Below are 21,539 nucleotides of genomic sequence, written 5' to 3' on the forward strand. Positions count from 1 at the left end.
AAATGGGTGTTTATCACTACAAAAGGTTTTCTCTCCCCCCACCCCAGTCTCCTGCTGGTAATAGCTTATCTAAAGTGATCACTCTCCTTACAATGTGTATGATAATCAAGGTGGGCCATTTCCAGCACAAATCCAGGGTTTAACAAGAACGTCTGAGGAACAGTGGGGGGTGGGGTGGGGGTGGCGGGGAAAGGAATAAACAAGGGGAAATAGGTTACTTTTTATAATGAATCAACCATTCCCAGTCTCTATTCAAGCCTAAGTTAATTGTATCCAATTTGCAAATTAATTACAATTCAGCAGTCTCTCGTTGGAGTCTGTTTTCGAAGTTTTTTTTGTTGAAGGATAGTCACTTTGAGATCAGAAATCGAGTGACCAGAGAGATTGAAGTGTTCTCCGACTGGTTTATGAATGTTATAATTCTTGACATCTGATTTGTGACCATTTATTCTTTTATGTAGAGACTGTCCAGTTTGACCAATGTACATGGCAGAGGGGCATTGCTGGCACATGATGGCATATATCACAGTGGTAGATGTGCAGGTGAACGAGCCTCTGATAGTGTGGCTGATGTTATTAGGCCCTGTGATGGTGTCCCCTGAATAGATATGTGGGTACAGTTGGCAAGCTTTGTTGCAAGGATAGGTTCCTGGGTTCCTGTTGTGTGATATGTGGTTGCTGGGAGTATTCGCTTCAGGTTGGGGGGTTGTCTGTAGGCAAGGACTGGCCTGTCTCCCAAGATTTGTGAGAGTGTTGGGTCGTCCTTCAGCATAGGTTGTAGATCCTTGATAATGCGTTGGAGGGGTTTTAGTTGGGGGCTGAAGGTGACGGCTAGTGGCGTTCTGTTATTTTCTTTGTTAGGACTGTCCTGTAGTAGGTGAATTCTGGGTGACTTTCCACAGTATGTATCTGATGAAGTGAGCTGTAGCTCACGAAAGCTTATGCTCAAATAAATTGGTTAGTCTCTAAGGTGCCACAAGTACTCCTTTTCTTTTTGCGAATACAGACTAACACGGCTGTTACTCTGGAACCCTTTTTACTGTTTTTTATGTTCTCTGTAATGCTAGGATTTGCCCGATGGGACAGTGCCCTAAGAATAAATGTATTTTGTTTTGTGAAAGCTGGCTTGTAACTGGAATTTAAAAAAAAAACAACACACAGATACCACTAACCATAGTTGAAGTGCGAAGCTGGGGAAAGGGAAATTATCACCAGAAAAACACTGCCGAGTAGCAGCATCATGAAGTGATCCCACCTGGAGTGCCCTCTTCGACAAGCCACACCACACCAGGTGCAGCTGCCTAAGTTTCCCCTTCACTGCTTCTGAGTACAAACAACCCTTGCAAGGTTAATTTATTACAAAAGAAAGGCCATTGCACATAAACCATAATGCAAGCTCCACAGCCATAGTTCAGATAGTACATCAAGTAGAGCCCAGCATCTCTCTCTATACTGAGGCTCTCTAGTGCAGCTCCAGCATCTCTCACGTTGCCGGGGGAGGGATAGCTCAGTGGTTTGAGCATTGGCCTGCTAAACCCAGGATTGTGAATTCAATCCCTGAGAAGGCCATTTAGGGATCTGGGGCAAAAACTGGGGATTGGTCCTGCTTTGAGATGACCTCCTGAGGTCCCTTCCAACCCTGATATTCTATGATTCCTTGCCCCTAGCTTTCTGGCCCTCTGGCTTCAGCTAGCCAGCATACAGCCTCCAGCCCTCTCTTGGGCTCAGGAAGCTCAGCAGGCTAATCCCTCCGTTGGCTTTCTGACTAGTTCTCCCTCCTCCTCCTCCAGTCTCCTCACTCACAGATAGCTCTCATTTTCCCTTTTCTTAGTGCTCTCAAGCAGCTCTGAGTCTCCCTCCTACCTCCAGGTCCCAGGTGCCCTCGTTTAAGCCTAACTGGGAAGCAGCTGACAATTCCCAGGTGCTCTGGCCCCACTCCCTCTTGAAGGCCAGTGACACAGGAACTATCATTTGTAACCCACTGCGAGGGCAGAGAGGCGTCTGAGGATCAATGTGTGCAACCCTCCAAAGCTGTTTCAGGACTCAAGATAAAATGCACAACTCCCAGACAGTGGACATACCAAGGCAATGCCACGAACACACTAAGTGGGAGGTAGGGGGGGGATCAGATCTGGGAAGGGAAGGGGACAACAGCATCACACACACTGCAGGCCTGGTGGGGAGACTCCACATGCTGTGCACATGAGCAGCTGCACAATGGTATCCTATCAAACCTGTCTCTGACTCCAAGGGCAGGGCACTCACCACAACACCAAACTGCTCAGACTCAGCCAGTTCATTGTACTCGTCTCTCAGCTCTGACAGCATTTTCAGCTGTTCTGGCTCTGGCATCTGCTTAATCAGGTTCTGAGGGAGAAACACGTGAGTCAGTGAAGCACAGTCATATGAATCAGGCCCCCTGGCAAGAGCAAGAGAAGGTGGGTGACTCCTACATGATGTGGAATGAAGGCAGCTCTGGAAGCCATGGAGCCTCCTACCCAAGAAAGGAGGCAATGCTCTTAGGAAAGACTGATATCCCATCAGCTCATTTCTCCAAACAGACCTCAGACCAGCAAATACAAGGAGTCTCCACTGCAGGGAAAGATATTTGCCTCCCTGATCCTCACTCACCTGCACCATGGACTCGGTCAGCACAGCCTCATTCACCTCCATGATTACATTCTTGATCTCCTCGTAAGGCATACGGAAGGAGCCCAGGAAAATCGCTGCCAGAGTAACAAAAAGAAGCACAAATAAATCTGTGGGGACAGTGTTCAGCCAAGAAATACATAGAGACAAAGTCACTTTATGCCTCAGTCGGCTCTCTCTATTGAGCCCCATCAGGAAGCTTATGCACACCCCTGGACTCATGGGCAATTCCCTAATTCCAACATACTCACAGAGATTCTGTGCACTCTTTGAATCCAACACTTTCAGCTCTTTGACCTTTTTCTTTTGTGTACTCTTCTCCTGTCCGCCTTCCTGGTCTTGCTTTGCTGCGTGCACAGGAAATTAAGGTCAGTAGAGACAAAAGGAGCTTTCACCCACATCTTGGAAGCACAGTGCTTCTCCACACACCTGCCAAATAAAGCTGCCTGCTGCTCAGAGCTCAGTCCAGTCCATGTTCCACAAACCACTACACAGGCCACAGACATTTACAGAGGAGACGGAGAGAGGAGGGCGGCTACTCTCACTAGCCTTACCTTCCTGCTCAGGGACAGAGAAGCAGCCTTGACTCTCCCAGACAGAAGAGAAATATCCTAGCAATATGACATTTGCTGCAATATGTACTGGGCAAGCAGACAGACCTCAGAGATGGGTGAAAAAGCCCATATTGACAGGGCCCTAACAGATTCACGGTCCATTTTGGTCAATTTCATGGTCATAGGATTTTTAAAAATTGTAAATTTCATGATTTCAGGTATTTAAATCTGAAATTTCATGGTGTTGTAATTGTAGGGGACTTGACCCAAAAAGGAGTTGGGGGGTGGGGGGGTATTGCAAAGTTATTGTGTGTGGGGAGGGTTGCGGTACTGCTACCCTTACTTCTGCACTGCTGCTGGTGGCCATAGGTGCTGACTTTTGGTTTTGCCGGTGGGTGCCCTCCCAAGGCCCCACCCCCGCTCCGTCCCCTCCCAAGGCCCCACTCCCGCTCCGTCCCTTCCCCAGTCTGCCCACCGCTCGCTCCTCTCCGCCCCCTCCTCCGAGCACCTCTGACAGTTTTGGAAGGAGGCTATTCACATTAGAGAAGAAAGGTGGATGAGGTAATATCTTTTATTGGACCAGCTTCTGTTGGTGAGAGAGAGAAGTTTTGGAGCTTTCACAGAACTCTTCTTCAGGAAGAAGAACTCTGTGAAAGCTCCAAAGCTTCTCTCTCTCTCACCAACAAAAGTTGCTCCAATAAAAGATATTACCTCATCCACCTTGTCACTCTAATTTCCTGGGAACAACAGGGCTACAACAACACAGCATACAAAAATGCAGGATTCACATGAACAGCACAGAGTGACCATCACACCAGGGCACTATTTTCAGGATTCATCTTAGCATAATGTCATCATTACACCAAGAAAGTAGCACTACCAGCACAATGAGATAAATATAGCCACGTGTGCATGCCAAAAATTCACTGTGCAAGCACACTCGTATCCACACAGCAGGATAGTAGTGTCAGTTTAGCTCTCAGTTTAGTGGGGCTATACACAGGGACGGAGTCCCAGGGTTCAGCTAAATACAAGGGCACCTGCAAATAGCTGTACTAACAGCAGGATCTACACTGGCCCAATAGGAGGAGATGCACGTCAGGGCACTAATTCCCAATTCCAGTGCAAGGCAATATGGGATCCCGGCACTAGGTCTTTAGTACCAGAATTTATACTCCCAGGAGAGTGGGATGGAATAATAGAAGTTCCAGGGGGAAAAGCCCTCTGTGATTGTCATAAATATAAAGGGAAGGGTAAACCCCTTTGAAATCCCTCCTGGCCAGGGGAAAGCTCCTCTCACCTGTAAAGGGTTAAGAAGCTAAAGGTAACCCCACTGACAGACCTAACCAAAAAGAAACAGCCAAATGCTGTTCAGTGGACCGAAAAGTGTCAGAAGGCCTTTAACAAGCTTAAAGCGACACTCATGTCTGACCCTGTACGAAGGGCCCCAGACTTTGACAAACCGTTCCTAGTAACCACAGATGCGTCCGAGCGTGGTGTGGGAGCAGTTTTAATGCAGAAAGGACCTGATCAAGAATTCCACCCTGTAGTGTTTCTCAGCAAAAAACTGTCTGAGGGAAAGCAACTGGTCAGTCACTGAAAAAAAATGTTACGCCATTGTCTACGCTCTGGAAAAGCTACGCCCATATGTTTGGGGACGGCGTTTCCACCTGCAAACCGACCATGCTGCACTGAAATGGCTTCACACCGTCAAGGAAACTAACAAAAAACTTCTTCGGTGGAGTTTAGCTCTCCAAGATTTTGATTTCGACATCCAACACATCTCAGGAGCTTCTAACAAAGTGGCTGATGCACTCTCCCATGAAAGTTTCCCAGAATCAACTGGTTAAAATTGTCCTTGAGATGTGGAAAATATTGTTAGTCTTTATGTACTTGGTAGTATATTTAGAGATGCATGTGTCTTATTAACTCTGTTTTTCCTAGAGCTCCAGGAAGAAATCCCAGCCAGTGTTTCACCCTAGCTGAGATTTCGGGGGCGTGTCACAAATATAAAGGGAAGGTTAAACCCCTTTGAAATCCCTCCTGGCCAGGGGAAAGCTCCTCTCACCTGTAAAGGGTTAAGAAGCTAAAGGTAACCTCGCTGGCACCTGACCAAAATGACCAATGAGGAGACAAGATACTTTCAAAAGCTGGGAGGAGGGAGAGAAACAAAGGGTCTGTGTGTCTGTCTATATGCTGGTTTCTGCCGGGGAAAGACCAGGAATGGAGTCTTAGAACTTTTAGTAAGTAATCTAGCTAGGTATGTGTTAGATTATGATTTCTTTAAATGGCTGAAAAAAGAATTGTGCTGAATAGAATAACTATTTCTGTCTGTGTATCTTTTTTGTAACTTAAGGTTTTGCCTAGAGGGGTTCTCTATGTTTTTGAATCTAATTACCCTGTAAGATATCTACCATCCTGATTTTACAGGGGGGATTTCTTTATTTCTATTTACTTCTATTTTTATTAAAAGTCTTCTTGTAAGAAAACTGAATGCTTTTTCATTGTTCTCAGACCCAAGGGTTTGGGTCTGTGGTCACCTACGCAAATTGGTGAGGCTTTTTATCCAACATTTCCCAGGAAAGGGGGGGGTGCAAGTGTTGGGAGGATTGTTCATTGTTCTTAAGATCCAAGGGTCTGGGTCTGTAGTCACCTAGGCAAATTGGTGAGGCTTTTTACCAAACCTTGTCCAGGAAGTGGGGTGCAAGGTTTTGGGAAGTATTTTGGGGGGAAAGACACGTCCAAACAGCTCTTCCCCAGTAACCAGTATTAGTTTGGTGGTAGTAGCGGCCAATCCAAGGACAAAGGGTGGAATATTTTGTACCTTGGGGAAGTTTTGACCTAAGTTGGTAAAGATAAGCTTAGGAGGTTTTTCATGCAGGTCCCCACATCTGTACCCTAGAGTTCAGAGTGGGGGAGGAACCTTGACACTGATCATCCTGGCTCAGTCCATCTCCCTGCCAATGCAGGGCTGATCCTTACTGCATGTTTTGTCCAGTCTCCTTTTAAAAGTCCCAAGCCTTGGGGTTTCTAGCTGTGACACTCTATACCAGGGGTTCTCAAACTGGGTGTCGGGACTCCTCAGGGGGTCATGAGGTTATTACATGGGGGGTCGCAAGCTGTCAACCTCCACCCCAAACCCCGCTTTGCCTCCAGCATTTATAATGGTGTTAAATATATAAAAAGTGTTTTTAATGTAAAGGGGGGGGGTCGCACTCAAGAGGCTTGCTACGTGAAAGGGGTCATGTAAAGAAGTTTGAGAGCCACTGCTCTATCCCTTGGGGTAGTGGCATACTGTGCTCTTTAAGCCCCATATTTATCATTTGTATATATTCTTTATATTTCATATAAAGCATGCCATGTAAGGTATCATGGGAAAGGTTATGATTTGCTGAAACCCACTGTTCTGTCGAAATATGTACATCATTAAAGTGTATGAAATTATGAGATTGTGCTGTATGGTATTAATGAAATATGCTGCAAATTTGGGAGTAGCCCAGAAGGCAACTCCCCAGAAACAACAAGGCACTTGACCAAATGACTGGGTGGATGTTACACAACCATCACCAGCCATTGTGCAGCACATGAATTACAATTAGCAATTCAATGACCATCACCAGAGAATTACTCAACCCTGGGATTCAGCAATGTCCCCCCTCCCCTCAACATGATGCTTGGACTTGTGTTTGCCAGACCACATGGACTAAACAGGAGATAGTTCCAGCCCAGGTTGTACCCCAAGGGTCACACACTAGCCCTTCCCTTGGGAGAAAGAAAAGGAAGACTTGTGGCACACCCCAAGGCAGAGATTGCACTGCTAGGAAGGTTTCCCCTGGTAGCTTGGAGTTTCTCTCTCCCCCACCCCATCCCTTCCCCACTGCCTCTTCCCTTCAACCCCGCCACTCCCATAAGAGGCAGTCACCCAGATGCCAGGGAAGGGGACCAAGCGCACTGCATAGACATGGCCACTGTCCCTGAGAGGCAGGTGTCCCTGACTGGGCAGGGAGGGCAAGCAGGGGGGCACCGCATGCTACAGCAGCCCAGGAGACCCCCCCCCATGCCCATCCCGGTCCAGCTGCCCGGTGGGGGCTGGTACTCTCAGTCTCTCTGTGCTGCGGGGGTCCAGGGGATGTTTTTGGAGACGCCTCTGACTGAGCCCCCTGCCAGAGGCAGACAGCTGGGCAGCAGCCGGTGCCCTCCCATGCAAACGGCCAGCCGCCAGGTGCCGGCTCTCAGCACAGCCACCTGGGAAGGGGTTTCAGTCCCCCCCCAGCCACCCTCACCCCAAGACCCGCTTTGAAATACACTTATCAGCTGCTGCCACTGTCTTTAGCTGGCTGAGAGGTTGAAGCGAGGCTGGGAGCTGCTCAGCTGCAGAGCCACAGAAAGCAGTCTGCTGCCCGTGAGAAGCAAGTAGGAGGAGGAGGCGGGGCGGTGGGGTCACTCAGCCCCTGCCCCAGGAGCAGAATCCATGTCATGGATTGCCTGGTGGCCAAAAAACAGCTAAACAGCCCTGCTGGGAAGAGCTGTTTTGGCTGCACTGATCAGTGAAGCAGCTCAGAGCCGGAAACAGCTGATTGGTGGTGGCTCCCGGCTTTGCAAAAAACGGCTGATTGCCCCCCTCGACAGCCCCACTGAACAGCTGATGTGGCCCACAGGCCTCATAAACAGTTGACTGGTGCCGGTGGGTGCTGAGCACCCACTAATTTTCCCCCGTGGGTGCTCCAGCCCCAGAGCACCCATGGAGTCGGCGCCTATGCTGGTGGCAGCACTGCCTTCAGAGCTGGGCAGCTGGAGAGTGGTGGCTGCTGCCCGGGAGCCCAGCTCTGAAGGCAGCACCAGCAGCAGTGCAGAAATAAGGATGGCATGATGTGGTACTGTCTCCCTTACTTCTGCGCTGCTGCCTGCAGAGCTGGGGCCTCAGTCAGCAGCCGCCACTCTCGGCTGCCCAGCTCTGAAGGCAGCAGTGCAGAAGTAAGGGTGGCAATACTGTGACCCCTCCTAAAATAATCCTGCGACCCCCTTGCAACTCCCTTTTGGGTCAGGACCCCCAATTTGTGAAACGCTGGTCTCCCCAGTGAAATCTGTATAGTATAGGGTAAAAGCACGCAAAAGACCAAATTTCATAATCTGTGATGTGTTTTTCACGTCCATGAATTTGGTAGGGCCCTACATATTGAATCTTCCCCTTGGTGCACTGGCAAAATGTCTCACACCTTGACAGAGGCTCATTTCTTATCTTTGACAGGCATTGTGTCACAGGCTCTTTTCTTTCTGGGTTGGGGGATCTTCCAGTCATCACTCCAGGAATTTGCATTTTAGGGGTCTAAACACACCCTAAAAGAGCCTGGCCCTGGCCCCAGGATCCCATCCCCCTCTGCCATCCTCACCTTCTCAGATATGCAGTAGCTTCCCCAAGAAGAGAGAAGACTGAGATGGCATGCTGTCCAGACACCTAAAAGCTCACTCCTTCATTGGCTGCGTGTGACATCATGGGTTGAAGTAATCCCATATTGAAAAGACTGCACCCCCCATTGATCCCATGATCTCCCAAGGGATGGGAGCAGAGGATATACTAATTCCAGAAGACTAACACGGCTGTTACTCTGAAAGCAGCAATAGAGGCAAGCTGAAGGAACGAAGGAAAGGGTTATTAACGCCCTCAAACTGCAGCATGGCTATGAAGTCCTCTTGCGTATATTCACAGATTCCAAAGCCAGAAGGGACCATCATGATCATCTAGTCTGACCTCCAGTATAAAACAGACCAGAGAGCTGCCCCAAAATAATTCCTAGAGTGGAACTTTGAGAAAAACATCCAATCTTGATTTAAAAATGGTTAGTGATGGAGAATCCACTACACCCTTCGGTAAATTGTTAGGTTTCAGAGTAGAGAGCCGTGTTAGTCTGTATTCACAAAAAGAAAAGGAGTACTTGTGGCACCTTAGAGACTAACAAATTTATTTGCGCATAAGCTTTCGTGAGCTACAGCTCACTTCATCGGATGCACTGTTAGTTACTCTCACAGTCAAAGACTTACGCCTTATTTCCAGGCTGAATTTGTCTAGTTTCTATTTACACCCACTGGATTATGTTATCCTTTCTCTGCTAGACTGCAGTGCCCATTATTAAATATTTGTTCCCCACGCAGGTACTTCTAGACTAATCAAGTCATCCCTTAACATTTTCTTTGTTAAGCTAAATAGATTGAGCTCTTTGAATCTATCACTACAAGGCAGGTTTTCTAATCCTTTAACCATTCTTGTGGCTCTTTAAACCTTTTCCAATGTACCAAAATCCTTCTTGAATTGTGGGCACTAAAACTAGATACAGTATTTCAGCAGCAGTTGCAGTGCTAAATATAGAGGTAAAATAACTTTTCTATTCCCATTCAAGATTCCAATTTATGCATACCAGGATCACATTAGCTCTTTTGGCCACAGTGTCTAGGGGGATCATGTGTTCAGTTGATTATCCACCCCACCCCCTCCAAATGTTTTCAGAGTCACTGCTTCCCAGGATACAGCCCCCTGTCCTGTAAGTATGGACAACATGTTTTGTTCCTAAATGTATACATTTAGCCATATTAAAATGCATATTGTTTGATTGTGTCCAGTTCACTAAGCGATCCAGATCACTCAGTATCAGTGAACTGTCCTCTTCATTATTTACCACGCCCCCCATTTTTGTGTCAACTGCAAACTTCATCAGTTATGATTTTACGTTAAATAAACTGATAAAAATGTTAAATAGTGTCAGGCTGACAGGCTTTTAATTACTTAGGTCATCCCACCTACCCTTTTAAAAACTGGCACATTAGCTTTCTTTTGCTATTCTAGAACTTCCCCAGCGCTCCAAGACTTATTGAAAATCAACATTAATAGTTCAACCATCTCCTCAGCCAGCTCTTTTACAACACTTGGATGGAAATCATGTGGACCTGCTGATTTTAAAAAGTCTGACTTTAAAAGCTTCCATTTAACATCCCCAAGAGAGTGTAGTGGAATAGAAAGTGTGTTATCACCATATGATGAGACTATATAATCTGTTTTCCCCCCCAATTACAGAACAGAAATATTTATTGAAAACTTCTGCTTTTTCTGCATTACTATTGATAATTCTACCATTTCCATCTAATAATGGACCTATACCACTGTTAGGATTCTTTTTGGTCCTGATATATTTGAAAAACTCCTTATTGTCCTTAATTCTGCTGGCCATAGATTGCTCCTTGTGACCCTTTGCTTCCCTTATTAATTTTCTACAAATTGTTAACTTCTGATTTATATTCAATACTATCAACTTCCCCTTTCTTTCATTTGTTTTTTATTTATATATTAAAAAAATATATAAATAGCTGCCTTCACTTCCCCTTTGAACCAGGTCATTTATTTAACTAACACAGCCTTCTTTCTCAATTGTGGCTTTTGGGGTGGCTAGTGCAGTGTTCTTACATGATTCCTAATTATCATTCACATTTTTCTGATTAAATTCTTCCTCCCAGCTGGTTTGGCTCATAGGTGACTACAAAGGGCAGAACCAACCCCTCCACCTACTGAGGAGTGCATGGGACAGTATTAAGCTGCAACATTGATCTAAATAACAGATAGATTTCCTGAAAATATATTTGGCAGAAGGAACATTAACTGCCAATCACATTCTCTCAGGACTGCCCCCACTAGCCCCAATGCCCTGCTCTTCTTTCACATTGAGACTATACTGCCCATAGTAACATGGAAGGGAAGAGCAGCATATCTCTCTCCTCAGAAGCTAACCCATGATGGTGCTTCCCCTTGGATTCCCTCCCCCTGTCACGTGCTCATATCCTAGGCTAAAAGCAGACAGAGCAGCGACTGAAAACACAGTCACTGACCTAATTTTCTGTGTGCACACATAAATGAAGGACACTGCAACTCAGAGAAGCTTAAAGGAAAAGCAGCTGCTATAACAATTCCCAGATATCAGAGAGGCTCTTAGGATGAAGGAAGCGCCTATGCTATGCTCCTGGGGAGCTCTCGCATGAAGGATTTAGGGTGTGGGCAAAGATAACATGATTAAAGAAAGGGGAAAAACATAAAATCTATTAAACTGTGCAATCATGTCCCTAGGAAAGGGATAGAAGTCCCATTGCTTGGGACTTTAGGATTAAACTGTACAAAATACCCTGGAGAATAAATTGAGTCTTGGAATTGAGGAAGCAGACAGGAGAGGTGGAAGAGACCTATTAGGTCATTTTTGACTTACCATTCAACAGCACAGTTCAACAAGGAGGCACAAGTGTGAACTAAAAGTAGGGCTGAGCAGCCTAGACAGACAGACAGATGTGGAGAGTGGGGAACAGTGCTTAGGCCCTCAGACACTACAGAAATAGATGCTGTATAGACAGAGGATCATCAAGCCACTTTCTTGAACATGGCCCGTACAGGAAGCACATGAATCCATTTCTTACCAAATAGCTAAACCTACTATTCAAAAATAGCCTGTGTGGCTGAGGACATAGCGACCTCCCTAGAGCCAAACCCATCTGAAACCCTGAGCAAAACCACTGGGGAGATAGAGTAGCTGCACTAAACTTCTCTGCCCTTCACACCTTCCACACGAGTCATTGTGGTTCTCCAATGGGCTATGGCAAGTGAGGTAAAAAGGCAGATGACTGGAGCATCTATGGTACAAACCCAGATCAGCTACAACCAATTAATAACCTCAAAGCCACATACAGACACACACAGCACTTAAGCAACCTCTCTCTCTCTCTCACACATACACAATCACATTAACCCAATCACAACCAGCAGAACTGTTCCACATGGGAAGTGGTTAATTGGCCCACAATGCCCGCATACACACAGATCAAAGCCTGACAATCACTAAGAGCTTCCCTCCAACTGTATAGATAAAAATCACTCAAATCAGAGAGAGAGAGAGACAAGGGAAACCTTCTCTGAACCTGGAATGCTCCCACCTCACCTGCCCTGATCCAGTTCAAACCCATCACCCAGTCAGAAGCCCTGGAAACTCTGACCCCCATCCTCTTCATGACTGACATAGGCTAGTGATGGTTATCAGTGATAAATCAGAAAGAATATCAATGCCCCCTTCAAAGGTGGGTAGGCTTCACCCACTCCTCTTAGAAGATGACCTAGCCAGAGATCAATGCTTTCATCACCTGCAGTTGGGACTAGTGTAACTCACTAGGCTAAGGTGCAACTGCTACAAAGAGGCTGAAGCAACATACCTCATTAGCAACAAAAGTGTATGCAAAATATCATGAATCTCATGGGTCACCATTAACTCCACAGCAGAATTCAAAGTTCTGGTCCCCTAATGTACAAGACACCTGCCAGATGAAGACTTGGCTACCTCAAAGACGGTCTCATCTTTACAATCCCCAAAACAACTAAATTTCATAGGAACAATGTAGCTGGAGACACCCAGGTCTTGGGAACAGGACCCCCCCGCTGTAGGACTACTTGCCTGAAAAAAACTCAAAACTAACAGACCCACCCCAAGGGTGACTGTGCTCAGACATAAATAAAGTCTCCCCTACGAACCAACACTCAAAATAATTCCTCCAGGTACAGCATCACACTTCAGGCCAAAACACTTTTTGAGGCTCCTAGGCAGAGCTCAGCAATCATGCAGAGAGGGGCTATACAGAAAACCAAGGCCTGGGCTGCACTGAGGGGGTGAGGGGGGGGTTGGAACTAACATACGCTATTCGCGTAGCTGAAGTCGAAGTATCTTAGTTCGAGTTACCTGGCCGTCCTCACGGTGGTGAGTCAACCGCGGTGGCGCCCCTGTCAACTCCACTTACTCCTCCTGCCAAGGTGGAGTACAGGCATGGATTCGGGGATCGATTTATCGCGTCTACACTAGACGCGATAAATCGATCCCCGATAGATCGATCACTACTTGCTGAGCCAGCGGGTAGTTAAGACGGGTAGTTAAGACGTACCCTAAGACAAATGGAGCACATCCCCTTTCCCAGAGACACCCTTTCCTCTGGGTCCTACAGGGACAGAATACAGTCCCCTCCCCAAACACCTCTTCCCCCTGCATTCCTGGGTCCTACAGGGACAGAACACCCCCCCCTCCCCAGAGAGATACCTCTTCCCCACATGCCTGGATCCCACATGGGCAGAACACAGCCCCCTCCCCAGAGATCTCTGTTTGCCAGATTAGGACAGAACACACTGCTCTGCTATGAGCCACAGACCCCAGAAGCCCCCACTTCTCTCTGGCATTCAGGTACAGAATTCAGCTGTTGACTTCACTACAAGCACAAGGCTGCTAGCATTACACACAGCACACAACTCCCCTGTGCTGCCCCCTCCCCCTGACTTGTACAGGATCTTGGGGAGAAGGGCTTGGGGGGGGGGAGGGAACAGATATCAGAGAGGAACTCCTGCAGCACAGCAGGCAGAATAAAGCTTCCCAAAGCTTGGTGCGCCACCTGGTGTCTGCTCCTGGGCTGAGCAAGCCCCGCCTCCTCAATCCCACTGTACAGCACTTGGGACACCAAGAGGGAGGAGCAGGACACCTGAGATATACACCACAAATTATAAAGAAAGCTATATCAACAGGAAATCATTGGTCACACATACTGTTACTTCTGCATGGGCTCCCACTGTAGCTGGGGAAGACAACCCCCACCCCCACGCCCGGAGCACCTGGTACAATAATCCAGCTCTTTCCCCCTCCACACACACACACAAAAGGCAATAAAACCTTGCACTCCCTGGAACAGGGCAACTCTGCTCCCCAGGCAAAGCTGGGATAACACAGCAGCTGGAGGGGTAAGGCTTATCCCGACTGTGACTGCTTTGTACTCTGCACCACTTGTGGGGGGATAACCCCCAATCCCAGTCTCACAGAGAGGAATTCCTCTCCTCTCCAAAGGTGGGAAGACAGCCCCATATTGCAGATGTGTAAGCTCCTTCCCCTGGCACAGCTGTGGCATCCCCCTCCAGTAGCTGTACTGAGCAGGGTGCAGGAGAGGGCAATCTCTGGCTGTCGGGGGAATCTAGGGGATGGGTAATTCAGGCTGTTATCTCCCCAGACTCTAGGTAGCAGGGGGGGTTTCCACTCTGAGCTCCCTTCACATACAGCTCCCACTTTCCTGTCTTCCTCAGCACAGGCAAGGAGGAGCCTCTTGCTCTGGTCCCCACGCTATGCAAGTGAAGCCTTCCTGACTTTGCTTGCAGTCAACTTAGTGTGACTCTTAGGAATGCAGCACAGTGACAGCTCCAGCAGCAGCTTTGCCTCAGCTAGACTCCTCCCTTGCTCAATCTTTTTATTTTCTGCGTCATAAAGACAAAATGGAGACCATGGGGAAGGAAAACACCCTGCCTAAAATGGCTGAATGCAGCAGGGAAAGCAAGCAAGCTGCATGACAGTGCAAGAGCACCCTCTGGTGCTGGAAAAGAGGAAATGAAGGAACTGCTTGGCCAGCTTGCCAGCTCTGAAACAATGGGCTCACTTCCCCGGGAAATCCTTTCTGGAGATGCTTCCTGCCTACACTCTGCAGAAAGGAGACTGGGGAGAGCAAGCTCTGATAATCCCTGGGACAGAGCCCTCTGAAACTAGCCAGATGCTGCAATTATACACACAGGCTGTGCCTAGGAAAAGTTACAACATAGCCTGGCCTACTCTGAATCACTGAACCTGATCAACATAGCCCTAAGGTTGGGAGGAACAAGGGCATCACACACCCATGTTACACAAACTCAGCTACTCCAGGCCTCTATGCCCAAGATACAGCATGCCCTCGACACAGAGCGTGATGACTACTACACTCATGGTACAAGGCCATTACATTAACCTCAAACTCCCTCCTCCCTTTGAGAGCCTCTTAAAGATCACAAAGACTAATCCATGGCAGTCACCCCAACATAACAGAGAGAAGGGAAGAGAAGCTGTTTTAGAAAGGAAAAATATCAGAGGTAAGAAAAGCAGATTCTAAACAATAAGTACACATCTATTTAAAATGCAAATACAGCCACGCTGCACACACCACTAATCTCAGTAACTGCATCACCTCACTAGCACCACCCTCATCTTACCTTTGCTCTGTGGCCTCCCACACTACACCTTTTGACCTCACTCATTGTATCATGTCTAAAATAGAAATAAGATCCTCAGGCCAATGAGTGTGTTCCATTTGTTCTGTAAAGGTCCCAGAACTTTCAGGTACTGCACAAATCGTAGCCATCCTTCACCTGAGTGCACCACCATAACTCCGGAGGTTCTACTTGCAAGGAGTACCACACTTCCATAGAAAGCACAAACTCAGAGTATCAGCACACAAATATTGTACCCTAACGTGAGAGAGGACCACACAGGTTATTTACAGTGTTGAGCCCAGGAAGTGAACTCTGTACCCTAGAAACACACTGTATAGCTCATTTCTTGATAGTAGCCTCTTTCCAATATACAGACCAGCTCAAATGAAGCCAGAGCTCTGCAGTCATGCCCGCATACCCACCCAACTGCACACACAAAATATATGGGCAGGCGGGGGAGGGAGAGTGGTACTCGACTCTACAGCCATTCAACTGACTGCACCAGTTGCAGGAATCATAGCAATATATTAGACATACAAAGAGAATCTAAGGCTTAGTGATTCTATGCCTGGAGTAGCAGGGGTGCTGGAGGTCAGAACTGAAGTACCTGGGCAGAGCGAATAGAACAGGAACAGTCAAGGATGTTGTAAATTAGGTGCTTTTACAGAATTACTGTATGGAATAGTGAGGGATGCAACAAAGCAGAATATTGGAGTTTCTGATTATATCAGCAATATAGGACTGTGTCTGAATGACTAAACACATCTTAGGGACTTGTAACTACTGGCCCAGCATATTCCCAGCACACCCTAGGTGACTCAACAAGGGAGTGCTGGGAAAGTGTAAGTAAGAGATTTGGGTGGGTCCAGAGAGTGCTGCAGGGCAGGAGTGAGGAACGCTGGCAGAGCCATGTGGGGAGCCCAGGACTGAACAGCTGAGTGTAGTACAAAGCAAGAGGGAGGTGCACTGAGAGTGCTGTGTGGGCATGGAAGACTGGAATATAGAGGGGGGTGCAGGGAGGGTGTCAGAACAAGAATGAGGTACACTGGCAGAGCTGTGGAGATCTTTAGGACTGATACAGCCAGAGAGCTGCAGGGCAGTAGTGAAGTGCAACAGCAAAAGTATCTCGGACTCGGGGTCAAGGACAGGGTGTGCATAGTGCCTTCCTGTACCCACTGTGCCTCTAGACAACTTTGTTTCAGTCACTAGCACAAAACCTACCAATTTCTCCTCTCAAACTGCGTAACAAGAAAGTGTCAAAAAGCCTGGAGGAGCAAAAGCTGCCTGTGTGAGTGCAAGTGATGTCCCCCCCTCACCAAGCCAGCCCCGCAGCAGATTGAAAAACTTCCCTGATTGTCATCTCAGATCACACACAGAAAAGGAAGGAGACAAATCTCCTGTGTCAGGCTCAGAAGAAAAAGGGCCTCTAAAATGTGAACCAGGCTGCTCCTTCCCCATCCTGGCCAGGGGCTTTAGCATAAAAGAGAGGACCAGACGGGGAAGGTGAGAAGCCTGCCAACACCGCAAAGCCTTTGTCTGCATAAATCCTGCCTTTCCTCTCTTTGTCTCTGAGAAGGAGGCCAGCTGAAGGGGAGAAGAAGGGGGGTGCGGGTGGAGAAGGGGGCTGCACCATTGCCTGGGTTACAGATTATCAGGTGACTTCCTCCTCCAATCCAATTCCTCTGACATCATTGCTAGTAACCAGAGCCAAAGTGGCTCAACTGCGCACATCTGGTGGCTGCGAGGAGCAATGCAGGAGCTCTCAGGAAAGCATTAAAACTAAGGGAAACACATTTTCCAAAGAAAACAACATGGATTTCCCAAGCTAATGGGTCCTAGGAGGTGCCCCCAAAAGGCACAGGGCTAAGGAATCTCAGGGCAGAGTAAATTCCAGCAAGAAGTTCACTCAGGGTTCCTCTGAAGCCCCAAACTAAACGTTCTCAGTGCAAATCTTACAAACAATGGCCCTGATACCACAACACTGATGCCAATATTGGGCGCATCATTCTGGGTCATAGGTACCAAATTTCTATAGGCTGTCATGTATCTGCAGATGGAATTAGAATAATGCAGGGAGCTTTGCTCATTGCAGTAGGGGACTATTATTGGTGGTGTGAGTGGGACCTATGGATGACATTAAGGATGAATAGGGAGGAGTGCCCATTGAGCTGGATATGTTTACTATCCCTGGTGCCCATAAATCTAGAGTGTGTGCTGGTGAGAGCGGCTGCTATTACCAGCTTCTGTAGAGAAGGGAAAGAGGCTGATGCTTCAGTATTTTTTGGGAACCAGGTGGACCTGAGTCATGGACCTATCCCAGTCCCAGCTTCCCTCCTCTATTCTGTGCTCTGTACCCAAGAAGGCCCACCTCCACATGTAGCAAAATATTAGCATAAGGAGTATTGCCGCAACTGGGTTCTGTGTCTGGATTTGTGGCTACGTGAGATGACACAGTGTATTATAAGGAGCGCTCCGTGCTGTGTTGACTCTGGGTGCCATGCCTAGATTCGGTGTGAGTGCTGTGTTTTAACAGCACTACAAGGGACTGGGTGCTATCCAGACATGAACATATTACACAATGGCAATGTCAGGGGCATGTAGATAGCATTGTAACTGGGCATGAGATGCAAGTGCTATGTGTTAGAGTTCTGTGTGACAAGGGTGGCACTATGGGAAGAGATAGCCTCTGAGCTACCTTCTCTCTCATCTATGGTATACCTGGCCAGGGGACTGAGAGGGGTACCATAGGAAGCACTGCCTGCTGGACCCTAAAGGTGCTAGTACTGGTGCTGAATCACTGGATTGTGCGCTTTAATGTGGACTCTCCTACGTCCCCAGCAACAGCAGACTGTAGAGTGTAGGGCTTGAAAAACAGACAGGGAATGTTTCCCTGGAACACTGTCCTAAGCCATCATTCTGCAGAAATTAAGCCGTCATTTTAAAAACAGTTCCTAGCACCTGTGGTTTAAAAGAAAGCCTTCCAAATAGGACAGCCTGTGCTGGACTGTCTCCCTGTGAAAACACACCTGTAATTCTTTGCTGGTGGTAACAATGGTGAGGTCATATTGTACATAGGGCTCAGGCGTTTTTACCACAGTATTGCTTAACCCCACTCAAAGCAGGACTAGACATCATGATGGTAAAAACCCCCGAGACCACCTGCACTACTCATGCTGTTGCCCTCGCCATCAGAGAATGATGAATCAGTTTTCCCAGCATATGATCCCCGTCTTTGCAGACTGACATCTTTGCAAGCAAGCACCAAAGTGAAACTGACAAAATTCTGCCCATTTTACTGCTGCTACTCAGAATCCCCTGTACAGCAGTGAAAGTGACAAGAAATCATATTTGTATCACCATGTAGGTGCTTGGGGAAGCCATAGGCAACAAAGGCAGGAACTAGAGGACTCTAAAAAATAACAGCCAGAAGGGTGGTTGAGTATTGGACCATGTAACTAACAGTTGTGAAGTTCTGGGCTGGGTTTCAGTTTGATCAGACACCTTCCATGCAGAAGCAGATATAAAAGGCAGTTCCCATCCTAGTAAGGATACAAACATTCATCTCTGCACAGCAGAGATAGGCTTCTCACTGAGTTATTCTCTGAACCTCAGTGGAGGTCTCTGCCCAAATTTTTGTATCAGTCTCCGGTTAGTTAGCAGGTGTCCAGGACAAGTTCAGTTGCTAACAAGGACTTCTATCCACTGGGTTCACTGGGCCAGTACTATCTTCTAACATTTTCTGAGCCAGAGTTGCCCAAATGAAAAGACTTGTGAGCAGGAGGGACTGGAACTAATGCCACCTATGCACTGTGTATCTGAGGATGGCACTGTTCCGGCATGTGGGAGCATGTGCTGCGCTCTAGGTTTAACATGTTCACGATCCCTGTACCCAGAGGACCAAGAGCGACCAGCTGAATAGTAAAAGCAGTGCTGCCATCTGGATCCAGATATTGGGCAAAATTTTCAGAAGCAGCTAAGTGACTTAGAAGCCTAAAATCCATTTTCAAAAGTGACTTAGGCACCACTGAGTTTCAGTGAGACCTTGGCTCCTTTGGATATTTTCCCTTCTCTGTTGCAAGGTTACATCTGCCTGGGAATGGCAGTGTAAGGCTATGCATGGATTGCTGCCCACATGGCAGATATTATCTTAGCCCAGCAGGGCAGCATAAGGATGTTGGTGTGATTAGTATGATCTGGGTCAATGTGCTTAGGACCACAGCATCCAGCTTGTGCTGGGTTAGCAGTGTCCCTGTGGCAGGTATTCTCTGGGAGTGTAACCAAGCAGGGGGGTGTAACTTATGCCCATGTGATTGAAGCTCCCAAGTGTCAGTGGAGGATGTAGTGAGGTGTGAGGATCACTGCCCACTAGACAGGTATGATTTGGGGTATAAAGCAGTGCTGCCCATGCTGCCAGAGCTATGAGTCGATGTAGCCCAGGAGGGCACAGAAAGGGTGTGCAGGGAACATCCATTGTGTGGTTGGCACAATGTGGGTGGCAGTAGCTGCTAGCTGAGGGACAGTGTAACTGCTGTGCCTATGTTGAGACTCACACAAAGATACTGTGATGGCATAAGGATTCAGTTAACAGTGTTTCTAAAGGCTGCCCTGGCAGGCTGAGTGGGTGCATCACAGTGCTGCCACCTCATCTTCCTCCCTCTCCCCAGGATTCCGTTGTGGGGAGCATAGAAAGGAGTTCAAAACCTGGGGAAAATTAGCTCACTTCTCTGAATTGCAAAAAGAAAAGGAGTACTTGTGGCACCTTAGAGGCTAACCAATTTATTTGAGCATAAGCTTTCGTGAGCAACAGCTCACTTCATCAGTATGCATCCGACGAAGTGAGCTGTAGCTCACGAAAGCTTATGCTCAAATAAATTGGTTAGTCTCTAAGGTGCCACAAGTACTCCTTTTCTTTCTGCGAATACAGACTAGCACAGCTGTTACTCTGAAACTGCTCTGAATTGTTGCATCAACCTCAGTCTCCAACAGTGAAACAGAGTCAGGCAAAAAAACAAACGGATCCATGTGCCACCTGGTGTTCAAAGGGAGAACTACACTTTGCTCCTGAAAAGTTCTAAAGAGATTGTAAGATTCAAAAAGTCTCACTCAACTAAGTTTCAGAGTAGCAGCCGTGTTAGTCTGTATTCGCAAAAAGAAAAGGAGGACTTGTGGCACCTTAGAGACTAACAAATTTATTTGAGCATAACCTTTCGTGAGCTACAGCTCACTTCATTGGATGCTGACATGACCTACAGTCAGTAATGAGCTGCCAAAAACTTAACAACCGGTTCCCTATAAAAAGCTCTGATTTAAGGGATGTGCCCCAGTATGTATTTTTTGTACCAACAGGGTTACCATACATCCGTATTTTCCTGGGAGGAATTTTTAACATTTAAAAATTCCTCCTGGACGGCGATTTAAGAACCCAAAAGCCTGACCTGTCCGGGAAAATACGGATGTATGTTAACCCTGCCTAAAGTTCTTTTTTAAAAAGATGGGCCTGAACTAGAAATGACCTCCGTTTCATATGTGTGGGTCCCCGCCACTCCCTGGGGGTGTGCTAGGGTGACCAGATGTCCCGATTTTATAGGGACAGTCCCGATTTTGGGGTCTTTTTCTTATATAGGCTCCTATTACCCCCCCACCCCCGTCCTGATTTTTCACACTTGCTGTCTGGTCACCCTAGGGTGTGCACATGTGTGGGTCCCAGCTGCTCCATGCCCCCCTCATTGAAGCAGGTGTGCAGGGTTACTGCCCTGGGGACTGCAGGGCACCATTGGACATGGGGCCAACTGCAGACAGAAGCGTCGGGCAGGGCTAGCTGGAAGCAGGGGGTGCGGGGCTGGCTGCAGGCAGGGCAGGGGGTGCGGAGCTGGCTGGATGCAGGAGGGTGCGGGGTTGGCTGGAGGGAAGGGGGTATGGGGCTGGCTGGAGACAGGGCAGGAACTGACTGGAGGTAGGGGCTGGATGCAGGCAGAGCAGGGGGGTGTAGGGCTGGCTGGAGACAGGGGCTGGCTGCGGACAGGGCAGGGGGTGCGGCAGGGGCTGGTGCGGGCAGGGGGTGCAGGGGTGGCTGGAGACAGGGGCTGGTGCAGGCAGGGGTGGCTGGAGACGGGAGCTGGTGCGGGCAGGGAGAGGTGTGGGGCTGCCTACGGGCAGGGCAGGGGGTGCGGCGGGGCTGGCTGCGGGCAGGGGGTGCGGGGGCGGCTGGAGACGGGCTGGCTGTGGGCAGGGGGTGCGGGGGCAGCTGGAGACAGGGGCTGGCTGCGGGCAGGGGG

At 48.0% G+C, this 21,539-nt stretch overlaps 1 protein-coding gene across 1 annotated transcript in view; it reads right to left on the minus strand.

Annotated features, from left to right (window-relative positions):
• Positions 1-21,539, minus strand: part of DIAPH1 (diaphanous related formin 1) — a 164,014-nt gene that overhangs the window by 33,125 nt on the left and 109,350 nt on the right. The window contains exons 18-20 of the mRNA XM_084636395.1: positions 2,901-2,996; positions 2,632-2,726; positions 2,266-2,367 (exon numbers count right to left, since the gene is read on the minus strand). Coding sequence (XP_084492521.1) covers positions 2,266-2,367; positions 2,632-2,726; positions 2,901-2,996 — 293 coding nt within the window. The remainder of the gene's footprint in view (positions 1-2,265; positions 2,368-2,631; positions 2,727-2,900; positions 2,997-21,539) is intronic.

This window comes from Lepidochelys olivacea (assembly GCF_965140295.1).
Source record: "Lepidochelys olivacea isolate rLepOli2 genome assembly, chromosome: 8".
Lineage (NCBI taxonomy): Eukaryota > Metazoa > Chordata > Testudines > Cheloniidae > Lepidochelys > Lepidochelys olivacea.